Here is a 16,656-nt window from a genome sequence, read left to right on the forward strand (position 1 = left end):
TATATATGTTCTTCTCACACAGTTGTGAACGAGATGCGACTCCAGTTCGAGAAAGGTTGTATTCGCGGACATCTTTGGCACCTGGCTAGTATCCAATTTCAGTGGTCTGTAAATGTATTCCCAACCGAATCTCGTCAAGTTTCAATATTCAACTACTGCCAGTACTCATCTTGTTAATGGCAGTGGTGGATAGATAAAACTGGAATCACGACGTCGTTGAGAACGGGAGAGTACGTGCACGTAAGCTCTTTGAAATCCATTCATTGAAACGTACATAGGGATTAACCAGCTAAGATATTCGCGCCAAGACATTATTCGCCATTTCAAAAGGGATTGGAGGCCGGCAATTGTCGGGCGGCCCTTTTTACGAAGTGCGACTATGGATTAGGAAAGATGATATCGCTTATAATGATAAGAGGGTGAGTCGTATCCGAATATCATACGAAAGAGAGACATACGCCAATCTTGTACCATGATCCGTAGAAACCTCAGTAGGAAGATGAGGTGATATCACAATTATCTAGCCACGCCCTGGTGAAGGTGCAGCCACCATACTGCTTTTGAAACACTTATAAGATGTATTGAGAGTGTCGGCTGACGTTCTGAATAACAAGCTGTCATAAAACGCGAGGCGGCTAAGTGCCGGAGCATTCGATATCGAAGCTAGCTTGCATCGCTTTCGTAAGGCTGGGGCAGGGCTGTCGAATCAATAGCTTTGAATACAATCTCAAGGGACGTCTCGAAATGCATAAAGACTGGCACACCTCCACTGATGAGGAATTTATACAAGAACAAAGGCGGGAACAGCATATATGACAACTTGACGCGTCTGTACCAAGGAAGAACAGCAACTAGGGACTGGCTGCACGTAATCCATCTCTTGGTTAGTCTTCGGGCTACCACCGCACCGCCGCGAATTGTCGTTCGATCATGGCTAGGATTGAGAACGGCTTGATATAAGGTTTGAGTTTCGTGGATGATCACAAAGTCTGCAGGATCGCCCTTTTGAGGGAACAGGCCTTGAGGTAGATCGCTTGGAGCAATCCCCAGTGCGCGCTTCGAGGTCAATGTTACAGAACGCTATGTGTAATAATATGAAACAGCAAGTTGACAAGGTAGGAAGTTACTGACTATTAAGGTCCTGATATCTCCAGGAGTGGCAGACTGGAAGAGCGCAACGCCGAGGGTACACAAGGCAAGCGGATCCACCGATCCTTGAGGTGTAAATGCGTTTTCGATGTTGTTGACGCTCATGGCGATCTGCAAGTCATATTTACGCGCAATGTAAGGAACGCGGAGCGTGCTTCTGGGTGGACCGAGAGGTTTATCCATATCCCTGCGGCCTTGCATGTACAGGTCAGAGTTGGGTAGACCGACGAGCGTAATGGGGAGCTTTCCAATAGCCTGCTGGAGTTCTTGCCATTGGTCCGGAGTGAACAGTTGTAGACGGGTTGCATGCCCGATGGTAATGCCACGGTATGATTCATTGTCAATAGGAAGCCAACCGCCAATTCTCTTTGCCTCCCGGATAACCTCCCAAATGAGCGGCTCAGTATTTGGATCGACATTATAGTCTAGATGAAAGTCGGCATGAAGACCCATTTGAGCTGCTAGCTCCAAGATCAGAGTGATATTTTTCTTCGCTTGGTCAATATTTGCCTCGACGTAAGGGGCCGAACCAATGGCTTCTACCTCAGGATCTTCGAGAGCCTGTTTCAGAAAGCGATAATTGGAACCGGGCGTTGTATCCGCGACAAAGTCAAACAACGGTTCTTGCGCAAACACTGTTACGGTGAACAAGATTCGTAACAAACAAAGGAGCGAGAGCTGACCAGCGATCTGTACATTACACGCTGTTTTGAATTCATTCCTCAATCTGACCGCTGCTGCGAGAGAGGATAGCCCAACGATGGAGTCGACCTCAACATGAGCTCGCATTGAAGTAACGCCGCATTCGATGCTTTCGCGTACAAGTCGTCTTCCGCGCCGTAGAAGGTCGTCTGGATCGTAACGAAAATCTTGCTTGGCGCGAGCTGTTACCTTCATGGCCTCCGTGAAATCCCTTGGTAATGATAGGACTGAGATAGACATTAAGGACGAGGATAACGCACCCGATTTCACATTTACAACGGTCCAGTATGAAGCACTTGTCGAGATGGATGTGAGAATGACACAGGCTGGACGGGTTAACGTCCAACTTGTTCGGCAAATGACGCGACTCACGAAGGTAACAGCAAGCTCCCTTTCGCATCAAATTCCGGCAGAGGCACATCATTGCTTCCGTCCGATAACGACACCTGCTTCACTTTCTTTCCTCTGCACTCTACTGTCCACAGCTGCTCCGCCATCGCATTGTCTGTGTGTGCAAGTCGTACATTCTTGATGATAAGGGTGCTCTGGGGAACGTCTGCTCGATCAACCGTTGCCTCTGCTAAGGAGCTGTCTGCACTTTCAAGAGGCTCTCTCCACCATTTTTGAATCCATTGGAGGCCAAACGGTTCCATGAAGACGTGATGAGTGCGGATGAGAGGGGCGATATTGCGTGGTTGGTTATACTTAGGTACCTGACCTAAGTATGATGACATAGCTTTATTCAACCGCTCATCCGTTCGCGCCGTCTATTTAAAACGTGCGCAGTCTTTCGGCAATTTTATCTGTTTCCCTCCACTATACGATGAGCTGCCCAAACTGCTTTAAAGGCGAGATATTGGCTGGCGAACCAACAGGAACGATTTCCATCCAAGGAGCTTACTATGCGCAAAGTTCCGAACCCTCGACGCGTGCTGTGCTACTGCTCACGGATATCTTTGGTCTTCGACTCAAAAATTCCAAGATTCTCGCCGACTTCTTTGCTGAACAGTTGAAGTGTGATGTTTGGGTCCCAGACCTTTTCGATGGTGAGCTCAACTTTGCGACCAAGTGTCCTTTGTTCTCTCACAATGTCTCACTACAGGCAAGCCACCTGTGGAGGTTCATGAAATGAAAATTCCGGAACGTGTTGGCGAGAAAATCGGATTCTTTGGATATCTCACATTCTTCTGGATTTTTTTGAAACGCTTTCCCCTTGTTATACGTAGTCGGCCAAGCGTGGTGGATCAGAGAGTGACTACTGTGAGTTTGGAGCTACCTCTCCAAAAATTATCATCCTCTCACACATGTTCTCAGTTCATAAACGCACTGAAAGCAGAGAAAAAGTACGAAAAGCTAGGTGCCGTTGGGTTGGTCTCCCTACAGTCCTTTTTCGCCCTGACGTTAACTCTACTACCTCCAGATACTGCTTTGGAGGAGCCGTCGCTGTGAGGATCGGAGCCACGAACCTCTTCGATACTATTGTTGTCTGCCATCCCGGCGGGTTGTCCACTGAACAGTTTAAAGCGCTCAAGGTATTCATCGTCAGGGGGAAATTTTGTCCATAAGGACTGACATTATGTCAGGTGCCTTCTTCTTGGGCTTGCGCTGAAGGTTTGATCTTGATTTGGGCCACAGGGAATGGTCTAACGTGTGCTTTCAGAGGACATGGGCTTCAAACCTGCTGCACGCGCCGCCGCCGAAGCAGAACTGGCGGGAAGAAAGGGAAAACCGAACTTTGTAGAATACGAGTTCATTGACCACAAGGGTATGTCTTTTGGCAAGCTACTTCGTGACATTCAAATTAAACCGAATGATCTTTCCAGGGACCACTCATGGATTTGCAGCTCGGCCGAACCTAGCTTACCCAGAGGTGAAGGCGGGTTTTGAGGCTGCTTTGCAGCAGACTGTTGAGTGGTTCAAGAAGACGTTACTGGCATAATAATGTCATTAGCTGCAAGCCTCCATATATCATGCTTTTGGATATTCTCTTTTCGAATGTTTTGACCTGATGTGAATATATTCAGCCGATTTTGTCCCTTGGGACCTTTCTTTTTGTACCAATGAACTCTTGCAAGTCGCGATCACAGTCCAAGCGTGAACAGGTGCACGTGACCGTAAAAACCGATTTGGAAGTTCCTGGATCTTCTTTGTTATTTCCACACCCTCGATGAGCTGTCCAGACTGTTTTAGAGGTGCTGCCCTATCTGGCGAGCCCAAAGGAACAATCTCGGATGTTAATGGGGCATACTTGGCTAGTCGTCCCAGCTCGTCCCGCGCTGTGGTCCTACTCTCCGATATCTTTGGTCTCGACCTTCCCAATCCCAAGCTTCAAGCAGATTTCTTCTCAGAACAGCTGGGTTGCGATGTGTGGGTTCCCAACATGTTCAATGGTGAAGTTTTTCCCCCCTATTCTTGGCCCTGGATGTAACTTGTTCAGGAAATGCACCCGTTAGGCCTGAACAAATGAGGATGCCAGAACGCGCCGGCCAGAGGTTCTCGTTGTGGGATTGGATCAAAATTATTTGGGTCGCGTTACCCACTCTTCCCGCTATATACCGCAACAGGGCTTCAGTTACCGATCGGAGAGTTCGAAGTGTCCGATCTCTTAATATTAGTGGTGGAGCGTTCTGATGCTTATGTCTTTATTATAGTTCATCGATAAACTCAAGTCGACCAAGAAGTATGATAAAATTGGAGCCGTGGGGTGTGTAAAGCTCCGCACGACATTTTCTACTATGTTTACAGACTTCAGGTACTGCTTCGGTGGAGCTACTGCCATTAAGTTCGGTGCCACTGGGTTGTTCGATACCATTGTCGTCTGCCATCCTGCAAAATTTAGTATGGATGAGCTGAAAGCCATCAAGGTCATACCCTCTCCACTTAACGTCACCTGTTTCCATTCAGCTGACTTGTCTAGGTTCCCTCTTCTTGGGTGTGTGCGGAGGGTACGTTAGCTTGTTTCGGCCAGCACATAGTTTTGAGATCTTTTTAGATGACATGATCTTTGGTCATGACTTCCGACTGAAGGCAGAGGCCGCCATGGCTGGACGGAAGGATGGAGTTGCGTATGAGTTCAGAGACTATAAGGGTCAGTTCTTTCATACCATGATGGCAGGATTCGCATTGATATACTTTGTGAAGGCACGACCCACGGCTTTGCGGCACGTCCTAACACCGACTATCCTGAGGTAAAGGAGGCGTATGAAGACACATTGCAACAGACCGTAGAATGGTTCAAGAAAACTTTGACTTCAAGCTCGTGAATTGGCGTCGCCTTAACCGTCCTCTTTTATATTCGTTTTGTCGCTATGTGTTACGCAACGACAGGATATTGAAAGATAGCTACTCCCCAGAATGGTCGAACCAGCCGACCTTTTATAACCAAGTTGGTTTCAGAATCATCGCATCTCTTACTTTTCACTTCTCTCTAGTCAAATCATCTGTGTCCCTCCAGCTGCGCAGAAGCGTCTGTTTGATACTTCCCAACCCCCGGCGCTCGTCCTCAGCGTGTTGATATTCTGATTGGCCCTTGACAAGTTCAGCTGCCGTACGCCGATCTCCCGGTGCGAAAGGTTGGTTCCAGGCAGTGAAGATGAAGGAAGAAGGGTCTGGTAACGGGTGAGCGGTGATTTCCTGAAGTTCTCGCTGTATAGATAAACAAAATCCATCGAGGTCTAGGTCGTTGAGATCATAGTTGAATGGATTCTCACTAACAGAATGCTGAGTGCCCGTTCGTCTGCAATAGTAAAATTACGTACATTTCCTGACCAATTTCAAGGAAACCAAGAAGGAGGAAGGATGAAAACGCTGTTCCGGGGATTGTCAGGTATTTGAAGTTGTCGAAGATTTGGAACTGCCCAAAGAGTGTCAGAGTAGAGTAAGGACAAGGAAGAAGCAACAAACGGGAAGGAGGAATAGGTACACCCAAAGAGACATTCGCAGATGCATTTGATACGCAAATGGAAGCGGCGTGTTCGCGATTCGTGCAAGGTTGCTCAACGTATCTTGGAGCGCGCAAATGTTGTTGACGATGCCCGAGGCAATGGGTGGCTGAACGACGCCAGAACGTATGATGTCTGTAAGATAGCTTAGCATACAACAGCGCTGAGAAGAGAGATATAGACAATTCGCGTAATCCGACAGATAAATTGTGATCTGCAAAGGTACATTGCTCTCTTCGATTTTTGGCCTAATTTTTCTTCCCAGAGCATTCCGTGAAGCGCCTTCAATGACGCTCTTCTTCGTTCGAGTTAACTGTTTTGCGATCCATTTAAAGATCAGAAGGAAGGGAACATAATCGTAAACACTGGTATTTGGAGGGTTACGAGCGGGTTTGAGCGGTCGATGACTGAAGACATCAGGGAGAGCTTTTTCGGGGTCGAACGTCTTCGGTTTCGGCGTACGTTTTCCTAATGAGTGCCAGCCTAATGACGACGGAGCAGGAGAGGCCGAAAAACTGGGAGGGGCTGATTCCGGTCTTGGGGTCGGCGTAGCGTGGATTTTGTGGTTGTAGGGGTGTTCACCGTCTTCGGAGGCCTGCCAGAGAGGGAGCATATCGGTGTAGCTTGTCGCCGCTTCTGATGCAAATTTGGGCAAAAACGAGATGAGGGGGTAGAGATCTTCATAGTAGACACCCGTCTCGCCTCGTAGGAAGTGCTATCCAATCCCAACAGGGATTAGAAGAAAGTAATAACAGGGTTACTCGGTAAGAAGTACCTTGACAGAAACAGCAAAGGCTTGGATCAAGTTGATCATTGTCTTCTTCTCGATGATACTCTCAAGTGCAGTCTGCTTCGACCCATCCTGTCTCAATGGTCTATCATTAGGAATATGAATCCAGATCTGACGCGATGTTAGCCCTAAGGCGAGGCCTGCTTTGACGACAGAACGTACCATTTGGGTGAGGTTCCGAGACGTGATTGATAAATTTGACCACAATTTTCTCCCATCCTGGTATCTAACAGCGTGTTAGATGACAGAATGAACAGACACACAAGACAGCGGACCTCTCATATGCAGAGGACGTCCTGAACGATATCACCAAACCGAGGACAGTACCCAGTACAGTCAATAATTGCGGGTTAACCGCCAAAGAGTGTGGTGTTTTAATGGATACAAACGTCACCACTGTACAAAAATAAACGTTAAAACGACGAAAAACGGGTGCATGACCACAGACTTACTGGTTGCTACGGCGGTAAAAAACAACACCTCCGGCCAGATGTCATTGATCACGGTCGCATTAAACTTCTTCAACGTCCACTTGCCTCGAAGGACGGGGTTATAGGCAACCATGGCGAAGTGAAGCCTTTCTGAGGGTCGACCAGCGAGGGTTCAAGGAGAGGAAAGGAGAAACACAAGAAGGACAAGGGACCCGAAATGAGGAAAGGGACGAAACATTAATTCTGGCATCATTTATATATGTGAGAACTTTCCCGTGGGCGCCCATCTACGATGATCAGGGTAACTAGTGCGTGATGGGTCGGTTGACGATGATACTCTGGCTGCCCTGTCATGGAAGACACTTACGCGTCTTGAATGCATCAAAACGAAAAAAACCTGCGTGTCGAGGTAGTCAATTTTCAAACAGGGCTGACTGGATTTGTGGTGAAACTAATAACGAAGGGTTAGGACGAGGGGGATCACATGCCCCGTACAATGCGCGTCAGCGGATGTTGATCAAAATTCGACGCCGCTCATTGACAACTGCTGTCCCTTGAACGGACGATGAACATTGTTGTACAGCTACAAAGGCCCTACATGGAGAGAGCACAGCTATCACATGCGCTTATGAAAACTGAGGTGAGGCATGATTAGTGGCCTTGTCGTGGCCGGATGAAAAGTATCCGTCCGTTATCGACTCCCCGAGAGAACGTTCTCGATATTTTTAATGCGTGATACATCACATCTCTGGCCAACATTTCAATGGGAGGGATATTTTGCACATTGCAGGCAGTGTGATATTATGAGATGTATGCATGATTTGAGAAAGCATCCAAGGGCCTCAGATCACACGACAGTGTAACCTTTGATAACTCGTCCCTTGCCTAGTCGGAGGGTAGCATGTAGTATTGAAAACATCTAGTTGAGGCTGGCGGAAATAACCAACACGACTGTCATACCGACACGGCTATGAAAGCTTTCGAGGGATCGATCAGTAGCGTTAAGAGAAAGCACCCCAAATCAGCAGTTCCCGTTCTGATTACTGAAGACCCTGGGTGGGACTTCATGACATTAAAATAGCATACACTGGTACACAAAGTGGACTTGTATCGCGTTTTCTGGGCAACAGATAGTCGTAAGTCATCGACCTACAGGAGCAAGTGGAGCACTCACAGCAACAGTACCTAAACTACGGTCCGATGACTTGAGTGCTCGGTATCTTCCAACAAAGTTCAGGCATCAGAGCCAGGGATTATCGAGATTAGATATTTGAAGAAAGACCGATGTTCGAGCACCACCAGACACAATAACAGCCAAGACTCTAGAACGGAAGGTTCGAATAAGAGACTCCATATATGGAGAACATGTAGTGCGCCGCCCTTCGTTCTTATTCCACTGTAAGTTGTTGGAGGCAGAGCGGGACTGAAACAATCCCCATTAGAAGTGGCACAGAACTTTCCCTTACTCATGAATCCTTTTACAGAGTTTATGTACTTGGTGACAAAAGACCAAGCCAGGAACGTGGCAAATGCCTTTGAAGGCGTCGACCAATAGCAAACGTCAAAAAAGTTACATAGCAAGGACACTTCAGCGGAGTACTAACCAGTAGAAGTAACGAGTTTCTGATCCAATATTCGGCCAAGGTGACGACTAGACGTATGTAAACTGTGCCTTGGGCACCATCAAGCATGTATGATGTGCCAACTAAACACGAAATATTGAGGACTCAACTTGGCTCTGCGACTAACAGGGATCATGACAGCATACGCTGTCAAGTACAATTGCGGAGTAAAGTTGCTAGTCTGGTTATGGTTCAAAGGCTTATTCTGACCAAGTCAAGTGGTATCTTACCGACAATCGCTCATTCTGTCAACGCTATTTTGTCGTCTGTCACGGTAAGAAATATTCGAGGAGACGGAACTGGGAGAAGTTCCTAGACGTCATGGTAACCTGATGAACGGGGAAAATGCCCTGAAGCACGCACCTAAAAGTCGCATTTTTTCAGACGGGCTAGTCATTGAATTGCTGTATCGTCGGTGCGAATCCTACGAATGTGAGACAGTCACACAAGGAATCCACATGCTTGAAGATGACCATCTCAATCGAGATACCTTCGTTCATCGGTTATTGACAGTCAATCCCAGCTCTACGCTTGCGTGGCTTCACCATAAAGTTCCTAAAATTTGAGAACGCGGTGGTTTGATGACGATGAAATCACTGAACGAGGAGGCCTAGGTCTAATCCTTGTCATGTTGTCCTAGCAAGCATTGTGAAGGGCAAGTAGGTATCGGTATTGCGGTCCGAAATGCCGATCCGACCGCAGTTTCCTCCACGCGTTCTGTACAAAAGCTGCAATGCATATCTCTCTGAACAACGTCGGAAGTTGATCGTGAAATCTGGGGCACCGTTGCCCGACCCTGAATCGGATTTGGTGTTATAGACAACGAGGAGCATATGGCCACTTGAAGGGCTAAAAGGCACTTAATAACTGCGTCGGGAAGAAAGGGTGTTAGTTCCCGAGTCATTTTCTCTGGGAATCATCCACCCCCCTGCGATTAGCCGGGTGCTTGGCCTTTCCTCCGATCTGAATCTGCGACTTTCCCGTGTTCGAGGGTACATCGCCAAGAGGCGGGGACCGTATTCCACATTGTAATGTCAGCCAGAGTGTTTGTGACACGGCATGGGCACGTACTCAGACTTCTGGGAGATTTTCAAGTCGAAGACGTTGATAGATGGGCGTTTTAGTGGAATGGGTATCCGCAGGAGTTAGAAGGTGGGATAGTTATTCTGAAGCCGGGGTGCATTTCGAATCCGTAGATAAGCTAGATTGAGACTGATGTGGTTCTAATGATGGAGATGTCCGGATCCATCGCCCATATACCATAATTTCGCGGTGAAGGCAACGGCAGGCTAAAGATGCTGGAGCAGCTGACCGTAGCTAGGAGACAGACGAATATGTATGGAGAAGAGACCCAGAAGGCGGCAGTAATAACAGGCGGTACCCTTGCTTCTGCTCTTGCTTCTTCATGATGATTTACGCATCGTTCTGGAAGCATGATGTCTCTTTGCAACTCCACAGCAAGACGTCTTCATCCTGATAGGCGTCCATTCCTCTGGTAGATTTTAAGAACAGATGGGCTCCTAGGAAGACGTCACAGGAAAAGATGAGCACATGCAAGGAAGACGTAGATGCTCGTTAAATAAACAAAAGAGAGGCTATTCGCTTTTCGGAAAAAGACAGATCAGGGTTAAGTGCAACCAATGCTCTAGACCACTAAATATTCCTTGTACACGTCGTCACCCCGATTGCCGGTTCATCGTCGCCAGATCTGGACCAATATATGCAGTAGGAAATCACTCAGTTGGGCCACCTTGTAATTTTTTGCCACGTAAGCTGTCGAAGCATGGTGTTGGAAAGATAGCCAAGTTTTGAGTTGCAACACCAAGATAACTGAATATTTCATTGGCCCATTTCAAACTTGAAGAGACAGGAAGCATGAACCGTTTCGGACCGAGATGCCCATTATACAGTGTCCATTCCCTAGATGCTGATGCGTAGTTCCCGCGGTAAGGCGTGGATATAGCGGTGGGGCGAACTGCAATAGGGCCGAACGAGTATTGGGGCCAGCTGGCCGTGGTAGTTCGAGAAGAAGCTGAAAATCGTAGTTCACGGCAGACATTTTTTGCGGCGTTAAATGCACTGCCACCAAGTTCGAACGACCATCATTCAGATTCTGTGAGTAAATACATATTCATATAGATTCTCGCGTTTTCGGATCTTTTGCCTTTGTGACTGGGTATCTGTGCGAAATTGGATGCACCTTTTGGTGTAGCACTAGTAGACGACGTACCAACCATTTCAAGGTACTAACGGGTTTCTACCGCTAACCGCAGTTGTCATAATACGGTGAGTCTCTACCATCGGCATTTAGCTAACGTACTGGAATGATACATAATCATTCAGTACTTGCCGCCCAGTTTTTCCGGAGATTACCGTCTTGGTTGTGGAGGCTGCTTGAGGAGACCTGTACTGCTTCCTCATGTCAAGGCTTCCACGGTACCGTGGCCCGTTGTGTCTCATTTTGATTGTATCTCTTCACCCACCAGTCAACATGTACAACGACGTTCCAACCGCCAGGCAACGCGCTATGATTTTGTTCTCTGTTAATTTTGAACATGAACCTTTCAGGCAACGGGCGTGTTGTCTATTCAGTAGTCGATGCCATACTATGCTGATTATGCAAAGTATATTTCTATTAGATTCATGCAGGGTAGCATGTTTTCGTCAACAACGCCGTTGATTTGTGGCAACTATTCCTCTTCCCACCCTTTCGCGCCCCGTAGGGTTAAGACGTTAAGATATTTCCGTTGAATAGGCTCTCCTATGCGTCACTGAACGCACTGTATGATTTTTAGACTGACGAATGGCCGCTCTTGTATTGAATATTAAAGACCCTCCGGACAGCAACCTATCATTTTGCATTCATATTCCGTAGGTTACACACACTAGCGTCAAAGACGTATCGCTTACTCCTTGCGTATTAGCTCCTTATATGCATGCACCGGGGTGTAGTGGGCTCGCTTAAGCAACATGCAGAATATTTTTATAATATTGCCGTACATGGCGATACTTACACATGATGGTACCCTAGACGTCCATCGTGTGTTGCATACGTTTGCTACTAACATTGTGGGACGTTAATCACACAATTTGATTGTCCTCGTGCAACTCTTCTCGACGGTGACTACTAACTGATATGGAGGATCATGGTGAGACTGGTGTTGACGGCTAGCTCCAGTCAAAAATGTATGTTATTCCTTCTCCATGTAATACTGGAGCTCTCTTGCTCTCTTGCTCCTAAAGTCTGGCCGCAGCCCAGGTCTTTCTCTGTAGCACTGAAAGCTGGCTGAACCGCCTCACGGCCCGTATACTCTCAAATAATTCCGAGACGAACACTATTGACTGCTTTAGGTCGGGATCATTTTCTTAGCACGATTTCCTGTCATGATTCTCCTTCGACGTACTATGTAACCGTTATAGCGAGAACATCTAGGATTTCTGATTCATTTGGTATCAGTAAGGTAAAGTTCTCCACGGAGCAGGAAGAATATTTAGGTTGCTATACCCACCTTCAATGAAGTTGATGCACTGCATCCGTATGTTCGGTTACTGTATCTAGGTGGGTGTTGTCCTGAAATCCCCCCCTTCCATCGAACGTTCTTTCTCGAAATATTGAAGATGGTCGGGTCTTTCTACTTCGTAGACCGCCATCGTCCGTCATTTGGCGGCGAGCTAATCATGAAAACACTTATTGAAAACATTTCCTAATGTGTGAGATGTCTTGGGCATCACGGCCCGTGTGTAGCACTTATGCCATGCTTCTCACGATAATTTTGGGTCTTCATTCAGCGCAGTTTCTGTTAACGTGAAGGAAGACACGGTGGAGCTCGAGTCTTGTTTTTCCTTTTACATCATATTTCGTGTCACAACTTCGCAGTTCGCGTGTGCGAACAATGTGTCAGGAGTGTGCTCTGCGGAGACTTCGGCGCTAGCATAGATCCTTATAGGACTCGGTAAATATGCATGGGGCGATACCCTCTCTGGTGTGGCCGAAGAATACCCGGAACCGAGGTGGTGAGTACATTTTTCCTGTAGAAACTGCAACGATGTAGTCACGGAACAAATAGGAAAATATGGCTTAATTCGACTTTCAAAGTACGTGATTTCGATGGACAGTGGCTCAACTTTGCTAATATGGAGTGACTCTATTGAAAACCGACTATCGGATAGGAAAAGTACAGGTTTGTATGCTCCCATCTTGCTAGATGGAGTTCTATTCAGCTAGGCGATATCTAGTCCTCAAGGTAACTCCTTCAGGACACAAGGACTCCCTCGAAGACCCTAGCGTGTGCTACGGCATCTCACAATGTCAATGGCATGCCTTCTGGGCGTGTTAACTCGAACATGTCGCGGCTGTTATCTTCCGATGGGTCTTCTACCAGTATTTCAGAAAGGAAGGCGAAGCAAGGCAAGGCTTACCCGCACCGTACATATGCCTGACCTGAAATATGCTTCGGTCTGGATACCGCAGCGGCTGACATTCAACATGTCTTAACATAGCGACAAACACGCAACAAAGTCTTGACCATACCTTGCCTCGGTTCCTTCCTCAACATCTTTTACTGTAAATCTCCATCAGCTGACCCGGATGCTATATCTTCCCTGGTCCGCTTCATTACCGGAAGTCTCATGGAGTTCGGAGAGCATCGGACGCTAGAGAACTGGTCCTATATTCATTTTCTTTTCTTCTTCACGTTTACGGTACTCTCAATTCCTTCAGTAAAATGCCGAGGGATCGCAGCGCCACCCATCCTTTTGGCGTGACGGACAGGAAGAGTCGCGGCAATGATGTACAGATGTACCTGATCTATCGGAAAGAAACAATGTCAATGGATTTGCCTACACGACCTCGCGTCCCGTAGTCATTGAAATACCTAATGGCGAAAGACCCACCCATACAATGGTATAGTGTTTCCTCTTCGCGCGATTTCTTTTAATTCAGTTGACCTTAAGCGGCGGAGCAATCATGGCAGCCAAGGTCCTTCTTTTCAATCAAATCTGGATTCCCGTTGTTCGATTTTTACTCCAAATCGTTTCAGCCATGTTTTGATCTGCCGCGATATCTGCTGTATCAGAGTAATAGAAGACACATCGATTCGTCTTCCATATTCCAAATGCTCCGGTTAAGGATACCCATTTTTTCATTGGATGTGTTTCAATGTACGCAATGTATGTATTATTTTGATTTCAACTGCCAAAATTAGTCTCGTACACCGTCATGAGTAGCATACAAACCATAAACAGGGATGTAGAAAGATATGCAGATGCCCAAAAGATAATGCGTGTAATAATTATGAGCCTGATGAAGAGGTATCACGAAATCGTCCGGGGTCGAAGATGCTGATAAATGATGAAACTAAAGATTATTAAAAGGCGAAGGGCGCAATTCGTCCCTCACGCCATCAATGACAAAAATTTAGGATGCTCGTATAATGGTAGATATGCATTGAGGTGGACGAGCGCCAGCCGAGATATTTTCTCTGCGAGGGTACGAATCTCCCCGGCTAGAGGTTCCATACCGGTCGCCGTTCCGATATTCACGGTTGACCGTGAAGTGGAGGAAATCATCGAGAAGAAATCAACAGACGACAGCTGTCCAGTTGAAGAGTCCCTGCCCGGGTAGCAGAGAGCGACGACTGCATTAAATACGACGTCACGAAGGCGGTTACGAAGCAGTATCGTAAGGTAAGAGTTCGGCTGGATGTTGAGATCCGCCCATTTTTGAGCTACGCTGAGGGTACGTTCGTCTGGAGAGGGGCCGATGCATAGACACGAAGGCGATAAACGAGGCGAAGGTGACGATGCGGGGGATGGCGAAGGTGATGGAGATAGAGGTGGCGCTGGTGACAGTGGAGATGAGGGTGCTGATACTGTTGATGATAATGTAGGCCGGAAAAGAGAACATAAATACGCTTTGTTTTGACCTTCCTTAGCTCGCATGGCAATCTGCAGGACAACATCCTGTTTTACGCGTAGCCATTTTTCATCACCGTCCTTAAAAGAATCCTGTTCGAGGAAACAGTAGCCGATGCGAGAGGATCCGATGTCTCGGATTTCATTTTTGAGCTTCACTAAAAACGCCTCGTCCACCTTGGGGGCTTGTTGGTGCGGAGTTACGGCGGGGTTTACCGAACACAGCAACTGTCGGTACAGAAGCAGAAACATGAACATTGCTGTCAGATCAGCAACATCTGCGCTAAGCAACACCAGACGGTTGTTATCGAGATAACACGTTTCTGGGAAGCCCGGGAGTGGGGCGGTAGGCGATGTCGGCGGTGTAGAGGAAGGACTGGGCAATGATGATGGCGAGATGCGTGTTGGCGGATTAAAAACAAGATCAGTGAGACCTTTAAGGGCAGCGATGTAAATTTGTTGATTTCGTTTCAGTTGAGGGTATCTTAGGCCATCTGAGTATGATGGGTGCAAAAGGACAGCTGTACGTGAAAGCATAGACGAGTGGGATCGCCATATCCACTCCCGAGTGACAGTCAAGGAAGAGGAGAGTTTACGGCTTTTGAAAGTTTTGAGCTCCCAGTGACCTGACGTTCGCTTGAGATAGGGACGCAATGTTTGCAGTTGATGGTTCGCGATGTCCTGGCGAGAAGATGATGTTAGAATATGAATTGGAAAAATAATGCGGCGGCTAACCAATTTCATGAGTTCTAAGATGTCCATACAAAGCCGAATAGCCTTCATAGGATCCCCCTTGCCGATCTGGCAGCCAGGTTTGCACGCCTCAGCCGCCTCGACCATGCCCTCAACTGCCTGGTCCCTTATGGGAGCGCAGTGGGCTTTGAGCGTGGAACCAATAGCGCGGAACAATCCCGAAGGGTCGAAAACCCGATGCTTAAGCTCTTGCTCGATAAGTGACGGATCGAATATAGAGCGAATGTGGCTGGCCTGGGCCGTATGTTCCTGGATCTGGGATTTGAAGGATCCAGGATTTACGTACATGCCAGATATGCTTGAGAGGGGTTGGAGAACGAGAAGAAGGACCTCTAGGAATTCTGAAAGGAGTGGCCGAATGCGGGACGGCATTCGCAGCGTTACAACACGAAGAGAAGGTGAAAATACAGAGACGGGAACATCGGAAGGCGAAGGATGATGACAAGCGCAAACGACGGGTAAATGAGGCTGACCATGCACGTCGAAGGATATGCATGTGCAGCCTGACTCGAGTTCCTGAACAACTGCATTCCAGTACTTTTCAGAAAGCTCGCGTTTCCGTCTGCTGCCTGTTGGTCGGAAATGAAGACCGGAATCGAACAGCAAGTCGTGGCCTATGTGAAATCGACTGGTTGAGAAGGAATAAAGTGGGACAGATGTAATTACACACGAAGTTGTGGGCTGCGAAGAATGACGTCCAGATCCAACTCTTTCAGACTGTGCCTGTTGACAAGCGGCAGTTGAGGTGGTATATGCGGTGAATTTGCTTCTACGTGCATGGGCTGGGCTGCGTCTGGTGGGCGCAAGACACATTTCGCGACCACAGGAGTGTCTCTAAGGTGAAGGAGAGAACCTGTCGACGGCCCAGGATCTGTGCCACATACAATGCCAAGGTCCTCGACGTCGCTGCCATATCTATCAATTGGCGGCGGCTTTGCAGGAGGCATTTTGACTGGGAATCTCCGTGCTAGTGCGAGATGCCTGGAAGGCATTGCCCTCGGAGGCATCTTGGCTGTCTCGTGGCGAGGACGTTTCGCGGGGCTGGCAAGTTGTTGCTCCCCCGTATCCCAAATGGCGCCGGTACGCAGCCAGGACTGTCGTGGGGCACTGCAAGACACTCCTGAGGACGGTTGGTCGACGAGCATGGCGTCGACTACAGCATCGGTCGAGGAGGGGTCCTGGTCGTCGCTGTCGGCCTTGCGCTTGCGGTTGTAAGGAAAGCCATGGGGATCGTCCATGAAGAGGGGAGGGAGAAAGGAAAGGGAGAGAATGAGGGAGAATATATATTAGGAATGAAGGTACCCCTTAGTATTACCGCCTTATATCTGAACACATGGCTGCAGGTGGCGACAAGC

General features: G+C 47.8%; 7 protein-coding genes across 7 annotated transcripts; 3 read left to right on the forward strand and 4 right to left on the reverse strand.

The window, feature by feature from the left end:
• Positions 1–663: 663 nt before the first annotated feature.
• Positions 664–2,504, reverse strand: BT62DRAFT_904196 (Metallo-dependent hydrolase; the record flags this gene model as incomplete). The annotated part of the gene is made up of 5 exons (XM_043183551.1): positions 664–1,080; positions 1,132–1,784; positions 1,833–2,078; positions 2,122–2,177; positions 2,224–2,504. 5 exons carry the CDS (start codon positions 2,502–2,504, stop codon positions 664–666), a joined length of 1,653 nt encoding a protein of 550 aa, XP_043036571.1.
• BT62DRAFT_972855 (dienelactone hydrolase endo-1-3,1,4-beta-D-glucanase) lies at positions 2,274–3,887 on the forward strand. Its single transcript, XM_043189091.1, has 7 exons — positions 2,274–2,897; positions 2,954–3,111; positions 3,166–3,218; positions 3,272–3,383; positions 3,435–3,462; positions 3,512–3,616; positions 3,675–3,887. Exons 1-7 carry the CDS (start codon positions 2,675–2,677, stop codon positions 3,788–3,790), a joined length of 795 nt encoding a protein of 264 aa, XP_043036572.1. The 5' UTR covers positions 2,274–2,674; the 3' UTR covers positions 3,791–3,887.
• A 131-nt stretch (positions 3,888–4,018) lies between these two features.
• Positions 4,019–5,518, forward strand: BT62DRAFT_1035358 (alpha/beta-hydrolase; the record flags this gene model as incomplete). Its single annotated transcript, XM_043178381.1, has 7 exons — positions 4,019–4,241; positions 4,289–4,422; positions 4,503–4,555; positions 4,604–4,715; positions 4,769–4,796; positions 4,844–4,939; positions 4,993–5,518. The coding sequence occupies 7 exons, from the start codon at positions 4,019–4,021 to the stop codon at positions 5,112–5,114; spliced, it is 768 nt and encodes a 255-aa protein (XP_043036573.1). The 3' UTR covers positions 5,115–5,518.
• Positions 5,115–7,489, reverse strand: BT62DRAFT_935397 (UPF0187-domain-containing protein). Its single transcript, XM_043186930.1, has 8 exons — positions 7,035–7,489; positions 6,858–6,978; positions 6,745–6,808; positions 6,568–6,693; positions 5,976–6,507; positions 5,755–5,927; positions 5,610–5,704; positions 5,115–5,560 (listed from the first exon to the last, which is right to left on the reverse strand). Exons 1-8 carry the CDS (start codon positions 7,144–7,146, stop codon positions 5,269–5,271), a joined length of 1,515 nt encoding a protein of 504 aa, XP_043036574.1. The 5' UTR covers positions 7,147–7,489; the 3' UTR covers positions 5,115–5,268.
• Positions 7,490–8,069: 580 nt separating this feature from the next.
• Positions 8,070–8,948, reverse strand: BT62DRAFT_935398 (uncharacterized protein). The gene is made up of 4 exons (XM_043186931.1): positions 8,866–8,948; positions 8,618–8,816; positions 8,188–8,546; positions 8,070–8,132 (listed from the first exon to the last, which is right to left on the reverse strand). The coding sequence occupies exons 2-3, from the start codon at positions 8,702–8,704 to the stop codon at positions 8,247–8,249; spliced, it is 387 nt and encodes a 128-aa protein (XP_043036575.1). The 5' UTR covers positions 8,705–8,816; positions 8,866–8,948; the 3' UTR covers positions 8,070–8,132; positions 8,188–8,246.
• A 3,993-nt stretch (positions 8,949–12,941) lies between these two features.
• Positions 12,942–13,399, forward strand: BT62DRAFT_1009676 (uncharacterized protein; the record flags this gene model as incomplete). Its single annotated transcript, XM_043177578.1, has 2 exons — positions 12,942–13,091; positions 13,136–13,399. The coding sequence occupies 2 exons, from the start codon at positions 12,942–12,944 to the stop codon at positions 13,397–13,399; spliced, it is 414 nt and encodes a 137-aa protein (XP_043036576.1).
• A 353-nt stretch (positions 13,400–13,752) lies between these two features.
• Positions 13,753–16,650, reverse strand: BT62DRAFT_1078806 (uncharacterized protein). Its single transcript, XM_043179422.1, has 3 exons — positions 15,972–16,650; positions 15,284–15,915; positions 13,753–15,229 (listed from the first exon to the last, which is right to left on the reverse strand). Exons 1-3 carry the CDS (start codon positions 16,537–16,539, stop codon positions 14,030–14,032), a joined length of 2,400 nt encoding a protein of 799 aa, XP_043036577.1. The 5' UTR covers positions 16,540–16,650; the 3' UTR covers positions 13,753–14,029.
• Between the last annotated feature and the right edge of the window lie 6 nt (positions 16,651–16,656).

Source organism: Guyanagaster necrorhizus, assembly GCF_019112545.1.
Source record: "Guyanagaster necrorhizus MCA 3950 unplaced genomic scaffold BT62scaffold_25, whole genome shotgun sequence".
NCBI lineage: Eukaryota > Fungi > Basidiomycota > Agaricomycetes > Agaricales > Physalacriaceae > Guyanagaster > Guyanagaster necrorhizus.